At 52.6% G+C, this 11,741-nt stretch overlaps 4 protein-coding genes across 4 annotated transcripts; 2 read left to right on the top strand and 2 right to left on the bottom strand.

Moving 5' to 3' along the window:
* Positions 1-686: 686 nt before the first annotated feature.
* pdeB (3',5'-cyclic-nucleotide phosphodiesterase PDE2) lies at positions 687-3,675 on the top strand (the record flags this gene model as incomplete). Its single annotated transcript, XM_022635271.1, has 2 exons — positions 687-867; positions 917-3,675. The coding sequence occupies 2 exons, from the start codon at positions 687-689 to the stop codon at positions 3,673-3,675; spliced, it is 2,940 nt and encodes a 979-aa protein (XP_022484881.1).
* Positions 3,676-4,930: 1,255 nt separating this feature from the next.
* PENARI_c021G00192 (Rdx family protein) lies at positions 4,931-5,646 on the bottom strand (the record flags this gene model as incomplete). Its single annotated transcript, XM_022635138.1, has 3 exons — positions 4,931-5,088; positions 5,180-5,354; positions 5,536-5,646. The coding sequence occupies 3 exons, from the start codon at positions 5,644-5,646 to the stop codon at positions 4,931-4,933; spliced, it is 444 nt and encodes a 147-aa protein (XP_022484917.1).
* Positions 5,647-6,565: 919 nt separating this feature from the next.
* PENARI_c021G04774 (guanine nucleotide-binding protein subunit gamma) lies at positions 6,566-6,950 on the bottom strand (the record flags this gene model as incomplete). Its single annotated transcript, XM_022635193.1, has 3 exons — positions 6,566-6,628; positions 6,691-6,748; positions 6,799-6,950. The coding sequence occupies 3 exons, from the start codon at positions 6,948-6,950 to the stop codon at positions 6,566-6,568; spliced, it is 273 nt and encodes a 90-aa protein (XP_022485010.1).
* Positions 6,951-7,668: 718 nt separating this feature from the next.
* tif32 (putative eukaryotic translation initiation factor 3 subunit EifCa) lies at positions 7,669-10,885 on the top strand (the record flags this gene model as incomplete). Its single annotated transcript, XM_022635166.1, has 3 exons — positions 7,669-7,710; positions 7,772-10,362; positions 10,420-10,885. The coding sequence occupies 3 exons, from the start codon at positions 7,669-7,671 to the stop codon at positions 10,883-10,885; spliced, it is 3,099 nt and encodes a 1,032-aa protein (XP_022484969.1).
* Positions 10,886-11,741: the final 856 nt, after the last annotated feature.

Here is an 11,741-nt window from a genome sequence, read left to right as displayed (position 1 = left end):
CTCCACTCTGTTTTGCCATTTCAACCTCTCCTCCCTCCAGCACATCGCTATTCTCTTTGTTGCTTCTCTTTCATATCTCACCGCTCTAACGGCCATGTCGGACTGACGTCCTGCCGTTGCCGCTGCCTCCCGTCTGCATTTCTTTCAACCTCGGCGCTTCAATTGACCCGGTCCCCTCCATATCCCTTCAGTGCCTCGACATTCCTCACGTGTCGCTTTCTCTTTCCTCTTCATCCCGGAAAAAGTGGTTGGGTTGCGCGCTCCCTCGACTTGACCGCCTAGTGCGATACAGTCTAGGCTCTGGGGGTGTCTCGGATCCTCCAGTCCACAGCGCGACTCGGACTGCTTCGCTGCAGGAAACAACTCCATTGTTCGAGCGCACTGCGAACTTGGTCGACGTTTTGTCATTCCTTCTCCTCCGATCATCCTGGTGGTCGTTACCTTTGCTCCGGACCTCCGTACCAGCTCGCCGCTCGTTTTTTCACCCTGGCCGCTTTTGTCAAACGACCTCGTCTCTCCTATATTCCCCCCTCGACACCCTCTCGATCTCGGTCATCTGAGCCTTATGCGAACTAGGATAGGTCCGATCGGCTCGTTTCCTTCCTTTACTCTGATTGACGTCTTATCTGCGGTCTTGTGATTCCGGCGGCACTGCCTGATCGGGATTTCGCTTCCCTTTCGATACCATGGTGGATCGCATGGATTGTTCGGGCGTCTATATCGACGACCGAGTGCGGTCGGAGAGATGGGTGCGCAGAAATTCTATCGACACGTCAACTATATCGTCAGCAGGTTCCTTTGTGACTCCAGATGAGCCAGAGGCCCTGCAGACCGACGTGGAGCTGCTGCTGGAAATTTGCAAACAAGGTACGTCCCGCTGTTGTCTTGCGCTTGAACACCCCTGATTGCTTCTTAGTCTACCTCTGCCAGAACGGAACCACTTTTGCCAACACGTTGGCCGAGCTCACCGACCGTGTGGGCAACGAGTGTAACCCGATTTTCGCCTTTTTCGATGTAGACTTTAGCGGCGAAGAATCAAATTTGGCTCGCCGAAAAGCCAGCCGGGCTTCGTGGATGGACAATGGGCCTCCATCACCCGGTTCCATTCATCGCACATTCACCTTTTCAACCCAATCTGACGAAGCACGTGGACTGTCACTTCTATCGGGAATTTCGAACGACATTCAAGTTCAAGAAGGGCCGAAATTGATCATTCCCATTGCTGTGTTGCGACTGCCCAGCGCCGATACGCCTGCCGAAAATGTCGGTCCAACCAGTGACCCGCTATCGCGTGTGCCTCTCACACTGGAGCATAAACAGATCGCCCGTTGCCTTGATGCTGGTGCAGTAGACGTTTTGACCACCCCGCTTGATCGGGCACGAATCCGAGGACTTGTGGTTCATGCCTATCGCACACGCAAAACGGCACAGCGAGAGATGTCTGGTTTCCTTGCCCGAAGAAAGCTACGAAAGCTTTCATGGGTTGGTGTTAACAATAATGAGCAGCCGTACTCTTACTTGAGAGAGGCTATGGTTTCCAAGCTCATGAAAGGAATTTGCAATCCGGAAGAGGTCATTTCTGAGTTCCAAGAAGGGGAGCTCGACATTAAACTTGACCGTGTGCCTTTTATCAAAGAGCAGCTAGGTAGCTGGAAGTTCTCAGCCCATGAATTTACCGAAGATGAGCTGGTGTTTGGTGCTTGTGAAATCCTACAGCATGCGCTCACGATGCCAGGTCTAGATCATTGGAGGCTAACCCCTGACGAACTGCAAAATTTCCTGCTTGCCTGTCGTGCTGCATACAACTCGTTTGTGCTTTACCACAATTTCCGTCACGCGATTGACGTGCTACAATCCGTCTTTTGCTTCTTATTGCACATCGGTGCCTTGCCGCCATACCGACCGGCTGGCCAATCCCGCGTTCCCGAATCTCCCATCGCCTCCATTCTAGCGCCATTCGATGCTCTCACTCTCTTGATCTCGGCTATTGGCCATGACGTTGGTCACCCGGGTGTCAACAACTTCTTCCTGGTTAAGCTTAACGCCCCTCTCGCACAACTTTACAACGACAACTCTGTTCTCGAAGCATTCCACTGCGCCGCTTTCTCTCAGATCCTCCGCCGACACTGGCCAGCAGCCTTCAAGGATAAATCCTTGCGAAAGCTTCTCATCAGCTCAATTCTGGCGACCGATATGGGTGTCCACCAGAAGTTCATGCAACGGATGGGTTCATTGCAAGAGCGATTTTACGAGAATGATAAAAGTGTTGATGGCTGGAAACCACAGGATGTCGACATGTTCAAAACACTTGTTTGTGGATTGTTGATTAAATGTGCCGATATCAGCAATGTCGCTCGGCCGTGGAAGATCGCAGAGAAGTGGACCCAAATCTTGCAGGAAGAATTTGCCAATCAGGGTGATATGGAGAGGGAAGTTGGTATGGAAACTGCCCTCTTCGGTGGACCGCCAGAGTTGGGCAATGTCTACAAGCTGGCCACTGGCCAAATTGGATTCATGTCAATCTTCGCTCTCCCACTCTTCGAGGGCATATCCGACCTTCTGCCTCAATTGGAGTTCACCGCAGAGCATATTCGTCGCAACCAGGCACAGTGGCAGAAACTTTCCAACGATGAACTGAAGAAACAGGGGTTGCCGATTGAGAACCGGGCTGAGATCACTGTTTCGCCTCGCTCCCATAGCCCTGCCGCCGAATCAACCGGTACCGAAAAGCCACGTGCCAATTCAGACGTCAAATCACCTGCGTCGTCGACAGATACGGCTTCGGCTTCATTAAACGAAAACACTATTGAACCGGTAGTTTCGCCAGATACCGCAGGTCCTCAAATTGAGATCACAGGAACACCCCTCGCGCCGTCTGAATTTCCCTCTCGCAAGTCATCAAGTGCCGTGCCGGACACGTCTTATTTCTCTATTCCAGGTGTTCCAGAGTCGGCTCGAGGATCTGTTGGGACGCAATACTTCAGCCCCCTCCCAGAGTCTAATCCTTCTACAGACGATCCAGCTGTGCTCGCAGCCGTTCTATATGCGAACTCTGCGAATCCCAACATCCCGGCAGGGACAACAGAACGTGATCATGCGTCCGAATCTGCCGATAGACCGAGCAGCTCTCGCCAAGGCATCATGCACGGCTCTCAGCGTCACCACGCGCACCACAGCTCATCTGCTCGCACAGGCTCCAACCGTAATAGCTGCACCCGGACACAAAGTACCTACAGCAACACAATGACACCGATCTCTCCCGCAACCAACGCCACAAGCTTTTTGGCCGTTGATAGTGGAGATGAAAAGCGGGTTTCCGGGGAAAGTGCGCCACAGAGTGATATTGGAGGACCGGATGATAGTAGTACCCGCCCCAGCACAGCAGACGCCTATCCCGCAAGCATTCCAGAGCATTCAAGTGGCTACTGCCCTGGGCGTAGCTCCGGACTCGGCGCTGGATACTCTCAATCCGAAGATGGCGCCACCAAAGACTTTGCCAGGACTGCAAATGGGCGTAGCCCTGCTCAGTCAACCACTACGGGCGAGAGCATCAAAAATGAAAGTCCGCAAGAAGATCCTCACGGACACCGCAAGCTCCCTAAACGGCGGAGCAGACTACGCCTTGCTTTCTGGAAACGCCGCAACCATACATCTGAGGTTCGCGGCGAGACGTGATTCTCTATTTTTGTTGCGGTTGGTTGGTGTTTACCTATCACCGACTGAGCATAACGCTGCCATGGTCTTATGAACATTTCATTCTTGTGATGAGCCATGAGACCTCAATGGTTGTTACATGAATTTCACGACTCGACAACGGAGAAGCTACTCGGGCCTTTCATCCCATGCATCAGCTCTGATATTTGACCTTTCATCTGATAGTTTGGCTCTCCCAGTCACGAACACCTACGAAGTCGATGATATTACTGAACACTTGGGCTTCTCGGGCACGAAAAGCAAACGCAAAAGCTTACTGAACCATTTATGACAACAGACAAGCTCCGCTGTATGTCCATCACACTTCCTCTCCTCTCACTTCCAAGTCGAGAGTCACGCTTCACTGTGGATTCCACTTGCAAAAACGAAGAAAAAAGGGAAAAAAAAAGGAATACTGGCGGATGTACGAATGGATGTGTTAAGCAACCTTTGTTACTCGGTCTGATATTTGCATCGGATGTGCCCTGTTGTCTTTCTACCATGAACGTTTGTACCTTTTCTTCACCCTTTCCCTCATCTCTTTCTTCTTATTCTTCTCCTTTTCCGTCATCTCTCATTTCTCTATGTCCCTTATGTCATGCCTGGGGCGGCTCTTTTCACGCCATATCTCAGAGTTGGCAACGGAGCCTGGTGGCGTTGAATCTCTTTCAGTTAAGGAGTGGGCTTGGTTTCTCTTTCTTCTCCATTTTCATCTCGGTCTCCGAGGTTCTATTTTTATGATCTTGGGCTGTCTCTGCTTTCCTCTCCTATCTATGTTCGGTTTTACACATGTATCTTGTCTCTCTCTTGTTCTGGCATGGCTTCCTTTTTTTGTAGAATCTGCTTTGCGGGATAATGAACGTTATGTGTATAGTGAGAATCAAAGAATCAAGATTTTGAAACAAGTTGTTCCTTCTATCTATGTGGTAGTCTACTAAGCTTAACTATATTGAACTTATTCCAAGTCAGGCGTCCAATTCGACAATGAGTAGTGGAGTGTTGTATCATCCAGAATGTCCCAACCGCACTTTGCAAGTGAGAGATACCAATATCAAGTACCTACCTAGGAGGGGATCCAATATCTACTGTATGCCCAAGATTCGTAGCTCACCGTCATCATCAGTTTAAGATATGTGGTATATCTCCCAATAACGATAGCGTCTAAAAAAAGTAAAATCTATGTACCATAGACAAGGCACCAAGTACCAAAACCAGGGGAAAACACCCCAAATCTCACCTACTGACAATCCTCACAAGCCTTAGCATCCTTACTCTCCTCCTCTCTTATCTTCTCCTTCTGCCCACTCTGCTGGGCCTTCAATGCACGATCCGTATGCCCCAAATCCCGCTCGGGGGCAATAACATTCCGCACGAGGGATTTAAGTGCTTTGACTTCTATAGGTGAGGTAATTAGTATACATACTCCTGAATACTCTTGGTGAACAAGTGGGTAATAAAAAGAAAAGAAAAGAAAGAAAGAACATACCAGGGAACCCCCCATCTCGCTTCCGATCCCATAGAATACTCTCCCGGGTGGTAATTTGCCCATCATCCGATGCCGTGCCATGCCATATCGTCACGGTGAATACGCCTCCGGTCATGGGGACTAGGGCGACCTCGCCTAGGTCTGTGCTGAATGTTGAGAGGAGTTCTTGGGCGAACTATAGTATTTGGTTATTAGTACATATATATATAAAAAAACATAGATCTTTGTCTGATGTTATATAAGGATTGGGTGGTACTTGTATATCAAAGTACACCACAATAATATTACGAGCCTCACCCGAAGGCAAATAGGCCAACTCAAACAGGGGACACTGTGATAGGTCGAATGGGACATACGTATGCGGCGCGGAGCATCCATCGGCACTGCGTGCAGAATTTGATGGAGATGCGGGGGAGGTGGACGTGTTCCAGGGCGGTTTTCTTGTCTTCGTTTGGAATGGACTCCATTGTGTTTGAGAAATGGGATGTAGTGTGGTGGTGATGTGATGTTCGGCTTAGGGTGGGGGTTGGAGCCGAGAACTGCAGGTAATAGTTGGGGGCCTGAACACTGAGTAATTGAGTATAGGTGAGATAGCTGATGAGTCTACGGTGGGATGTTTGCCCCAGGTGGTGTGGATGATGTCAGCGGGGATTGCTGATGATTACTGTAGATACCTACCTAGATACACTAGATAAGTTACACTAGGTAGAGGTATGTGGGTATTTCTATATTTCAGGGCTATGCTGAAACAATTACCCTGACACGCGTTCTTAATTTCAGATCAGATGCTACTCGTTAGAAGGATCATGCAAGGCCAAAACAACGGCTTCGCTCGGATCCAATCTGCTGGGCCCCAAAGCCTCGGCATTTGGGCCAAAGTACTTCGTTTAGTAGAAGATTACATCGGTATTGGATTTCTCATGGATGCGAAGTGAATCTATGATACATGGCAACCGACTCTGCCTTGCCAAAATGAGGCTTTTGAAGAGAACCGTAACAAGGATACAAAGGAGGAAAAAAAAGGTAAAGAAAAAGGCTTCCAAACACAAGGGGTAATGGTACGATCCAGAAAAATAAAGCCGGGGTGCAACAGATGCATCTTCAAGTGCACTGCCTGCATATCGGAAAAAAGGGGGACCAAGGGTGTAGAAAAGGCGGACTCGCAGGATCGCAAACTCGCAGACTCGAAGGGGTCCAAATGGTGGGCGTGGAAGGTTTCGTGCAGGACCAGCAGACGATTCTTTCAGGCCGACATCTCGCTTGTGTGCGCGATCGCAAAGTTCCGTTCAGGGTCCAGGGGGTAGTCGTGAATGGTCCGAAATTAAGTAGAAGAGAGAAAGGGAAAAAGAGCGAGATGTCATGGCGAATATTGGCGTCGTGAGTCCATTACATGACAGTGCAGCAACCGCCCTGCTGCTGGGGAGCGTAGGGGTCCTCGCGCTTGTCGACCTAGGAGGCGTTGTTAGTGAATGCGCGCGTTGAATCCATTGAGCCGAAACCCGGTCGCATACCTGTCCCCATACGGATGGAACCATGAAGTCGCGAGTGTTGTTGCAGTAGCTGATGAGGCTGTTTAGGATGTTAGCGATGGCTTGCGAACCAAGGGCGGGTGAACGGACGAGAGAGCGGCCTCGGAGACCTTGACACGAGGGCGGTCCAAGTCCTCCTTCAGACGGGCATTGAGCTCGGTGAGCCGACGGTATTTGAGGTCGGCGACACTCTGCTTCTTGTTCTTGACATCACCACCGGATCGGAGTTCGTAGGCAGGCATCGTGGGTGGTTGGGGTTGAGGAGACGCGATGTGAGAAAGGGGGAAGAGAGGGGGGGTATTGGATCGGCAGTTCCCAAGGAGGAAGAAATTAAGTCTGGATTTTTCAGGGGAACAAAGGAAGTATTCAAAAAGAGGGTGAAGAGGTTAGGGAGAGAATGAGTGACAAAGGGAAGGTTAGTCTGGAGAGGGATTTTCTCTTAGGTCCGTGGGCTTCGCCTTTTCTTTACACGTAAAGAAGTACCTGGTACTTCGGATGGGTCGGGGAACACTATTGTGTTACTATTGACGGGGGGTATTCTGGGCGGTACCGAGTACTTGACAGGAGATTCGGAATGAGATAGTTCAGATCAGAACAACTACGATGAATAGCAGGAATATAACTAGTACAATATGAAATATGCAAGTGATCAATACTTCCAGGCGTGTATCAACTCGATCCCGATGACTCTGTGATCTGACAGACACCTGATCCCTCAGGCCGTCACACGTGATCGCCATCGCTTAACCCGAGTGGGAACAGCGGCGGGTTCCAATTTTCGCTGCTTCACGCACATTGTGAATCTTCCCCTCATTATCGGGTCTTCGCGTGGCAGCATCTCCCATCGCATCTTACTAGCTGCCCGTGTGTGTGTCACTGGGTTGATCTCGACACTTTTCGATAATTTGTCCCCAGGTTTTTCTTTGAAAATTTAATTCCCCAAAGGGGCATCCACCCACCATGCCTCCTCCTCCGCATATCAAACCTGAGAATGTCCTCAAGGTGAGTCGCGACATACGAACGATGGACGATGGACGGATGCTGATGGATATAATGTGGATAGAGGGCTCAGGAACTTATCGCCGTCGGTCAGGCTCCCGCCGCCTTGACTGTTTTGCACGAACATGTCACCTCCAAGCGGACGCGCAGCAGCCCCATCGCCTCCCTCGAGCCGGTGATGCTCCTGTTTGTTGAGCTCTGTGTCGACCTTCGCAAGGGTAAGGCCGCCAAGGACGGTCTCTACCAGTACAAGAACATCGCCCAGAACACCAACGTCGGCACCATCGAGATCGTCCTCAAGAAGTTCATCGAGCTCGCCGAGCAGAAGGTCACTGAGGCCCAGGCCAAGGCCGACGAGATCCAGTCGTCCCTCGAGTCCGCCGCTCCCTCTAGCAACATCGAGGATCTGGAGGCCATCGAAACCCCCGAGACCATCCTCCTCGCTACCGTCTCTGGCGAGCAGTCCCGCGACCGCACCGACCGCGCCGTCGTGACCCCATGGCTCAAGTTCCTCTGGGAGACTTACCGTACCGTACTCGAGATCCTGAAGAACAATGCCCGTCTCGAGATCATGTATCAGTCGACTGCTCTCCAGGCCTTCAAGTTCTGCCAGAAGTACACCCGCAAGACCGAATTCCGCCGTCTTTGCGAGCTGCTCCGTAACCACGTCCAGAATGCCGCCAAGTACTCTACCCAGATGCACGCCATCAACTTGAGCGACCCCGACACCCTCCAGCGCCACCTCGACACTCGTTTCCAGCAGTTGAACGTGGCCGTTGAGCTCGAGCTCTGGCAGGAAGCCTTCCGCAGTATCGAGGATATTCACACCCTGCTCAACCTTAGCAAGCGCCCCGCTAAGAACATCATGATGGCCAACTACTACGAGAAGCTTGCTCGTATTTTCCTCGTCAGCGAGAACTACTTGTTCCACGCCGCTGCCTACAACCGTTACTACAACCTCCTCCGTCTCTCCTCCGTCGCCCTGGCCAGTGGCCAGAGCTCCAAGAAGGAAAACCCCTCAGTCACCGAGGCTGAGATGACCAAGGCTGCCTCCTTTGTTCTGCTCTCCGCTCTCTCCATCCCCGTCATCAGCACTTCCCGCTCCCGCGGTGCTCTGGTCGACGTGGACGAGGCCCGCAAGAACAAGAACACCCGTCTCACCAACCTGCTCGGCATGGCCACCGCCCCCACCCGTACCGTCCTCTTCCGCGATGCCTTGAACAAGGGTCTGCTCCGCCGTGTCCGCCCCGAGATCCGCGAGCTCTACAACATCCTGGAAGTCGACTTCCACCCTCTCTCGATTTGCAAGAAGATCACCCCCATCCTCAAGCAGATCGGTGCCGACCCCGAGATGGAGAAGTACGTTGTGCCTCTCCAGCAGGTTATCCTGACCCGTTTGTTCCAGCAGCTGTCGCAGGTCTACGAGTCCGTTGAGCTCAAGTTCGTGTACGAGCTTGCTCAGTTCCCCGAGCCTTTCCAGATCACCCCCGCCATGATTGAGAAGTTCATCATGAACGGCTGCAAGAAGGGTGACCTCTCCATCCGCGTCGATCACATTTCTGGCGTCCTCACCTTCGACTCCGACGTCTTCTCCTCTTCCAAGGCCTCCCACGCCGGCAGCGGTGCTGGCTCCGCCGAGAGTGAGGTTCAGCGTCTCCAGAACACTCCTGCCGAGATTGCCCGCTACTCGGTCGCTCGTCTCGCCAAGACTCTCCACGTCACATGTATGTACGTGGATCCTTCATACAACGAGGCTCGTCTTCAGGCCAAGCAGACTGCTCAGGCCCGCGCCCTTGCTGGTGCTGCCCAGGAGCACGAGGAGACTCTCGCTCGTCGCGTCCTCATCGACAAGAAGAAGGAGGCTGCCACCGATGCCCTCCAGAAGAAGCAGCGTGACGAGGAGAACCGCAAGCGTATCCGCACTCAGCAGCTCCAAGATGCCGAGAAGCAGCGCTTGGCTGATGAGCAGCGCGACCGTGAGCTCAAGCGCATTAAGGATGAGCAGGACCGCATCCGCCAGGAGGAGCTCAAGAAGCAGCTCGAGGAGCTCAAGACTGGTGTCAAGGGTATTGATGTCAGCGAGATCGATCTCGATGAGCTTGATGCCAACCGCCTGCGTGCCATGAAGCTCGCTCAGCTCGAGAAGGAGAAGAACGAGCTCAACGACCGCATCCGCACCACCGCCAAGCGTATCGACCACTTGGAGCGTGCTTTCCGTCGCGAGGAGCTGAAGCACATTGCATCCGACTACGAGGCCCAGAAGAAGCTCGATATGGAGCTCTACGAAAAGCAGAAAGCCGAGGCTCTCCAGGAGTCCAAGCAGAAGCACGCCGAGGCTGTTGCCCTCAAGCACCGCCTGGGCCGTCTCGTTCCCCAGTTCAGCAGCTTCCGCAAGGAAGTTTCCGAGAAGCGTCACGAGGAGTTCGAGAAGCGCCGCAAGGCCGCCGAGCGCGAGTTCGAGGCCAAGAAGAAGCAGCGTATCAAGGAAGTCCAAGAGCGCCGCCGCCGCGAGCGCCAGGAACGCGAGGAGGAGGAGCTCCGTCGCAAGGAGGAGGAAGAGCGTGCTGCCCGCGAGGAGCAGGAGCGCACTGCTCGCGAAGAGGAGCGCCGTCGTGCTCTGGCCGAAGAGAAGGCCAAGCGCGAGGAGGAGCGATCGTTAGTATTCCCACATCCCAAGCCTATCCCATACCTTCAACCTAACCGTTTTAATAGCAAACTCGACGAGATAGCTTTGAAGCAACAGCAGCGCGAGGCAGAGGCCGAAGCCCGCCTCGCAGCCCGGAGGACCGGTGGTGGATTTGCAGAACGTACCGAGCGAACTGCCCCCCGTCTCAATGTTGCCCCCCGCACTGCAGCTCCCTCCAGCTGGAGAGAGCGCGAAGCTGCCAGGGAGGCTGGTGGTTCTCCCGCCCCGGCCCCCGTCCGCGAGGAGCCCGCTCGCAAGATCGGTGGTGGCTACGTGCCTCCTCACCTGCGCGCCGGTGCCTCCGCTGGCTCTGGCTCCGCCCCTCCCCCTCGTGAACCCCGCGAGCCTCGCGAAGCCCCCACCGAGCGCTGGGCACCCCGCCAAGCCCGCGAGTCTTCTTCCCAGTCTCCCTCTCCTGCTCCCCCAGCCTCAGCCCCCAAGGCCGAAGGCAGCGGTGGCAAGTGGGTCCCTAGATGGAAGCAGCAGCAGTAAACGACCGGCTCCACGAGTAGATAGCGATGACTCTTTCCCTCCCAAAAAGTGTATGGAAGCTCTTTTCTCTTTGGCGCTGTTCTCATGACCTCTTTTCTGCATATTTCCTGTATCATCGGCCCCATGGGGCCCCTTGGTCTGTCGCTTTTGCGTTTCAATGTCAATGTCTTTAATTTATTTCCTCATTTCTGAATGGATGGATGGCTGATGCCATCTTTGATGCCAATTCCAAGCCACGCTTGTTCCCCTAGGTGTTTTAGGTTTCAGGATAGTACCCACCCAGTGTTTCAAGGCTTTGCCTTGATAGATATTCTGGAGTCTGTTAATTTACTATACATTTCCCTGCCACATACACATGTGTCTGCGTAGGTCTGGGCTCAGTTTCCCCACTCAAAAAGAAAGACTACAAAAAGGTTGATTCCCCACTACTCCACGCCTGCATTGCATACATATCTGGGGTGTTCTACCCGTCAGGAACAATCGCCTGTTCATGGTGTCACGTGATTGATAGGCCCTAAGCAGTAGCCAAACTGTATACAAACTGGATGGGTATAACACCACCTCGGGAATATTCGGAGATCGTGATGGGTAAAATCTAGAATAAGATTACTTATTTCTTTACAGAGCCTTTAGTCCAGTCATCCTTACCAAGCACAAAAGTGATAAATGCAAACTAAACAAGTGAAGATACTCGACCCCTCCTCATTGTGGCGTATATGGAATATTACTGGCCGACAATCCGGCCAAATACGAAGCTTATTGCATTAGCTATATCCTATGTTTAGATCTGATGGCTGATTTTCTCCCCCTCTATGGAGCAGAGTCAACTGACACAGCCTACAGCCTAACAGTCGCG

Source organism: Penicillium arizonense (assembly GCF_001773325.1).
Source record: "Penicillium arizonense strain CBS 141311 chromosome Unknown PENARI_contig021, whole genome shotgun sequence".
In the NCBI taxonomy this organism is placed as follows: domain Eukaryota; kingdom Fungi; phylum Ascomycota; class Eurotiomycetes; order Eurotiales; family Aspergillaceae; genus Penicillium; species Penicillium arizonense.
The sequence above is the reverse complement of the archived record's forward strand: the minus strand, read 5'-3'. Positions and strand labels throughout refer to the sequence as shown.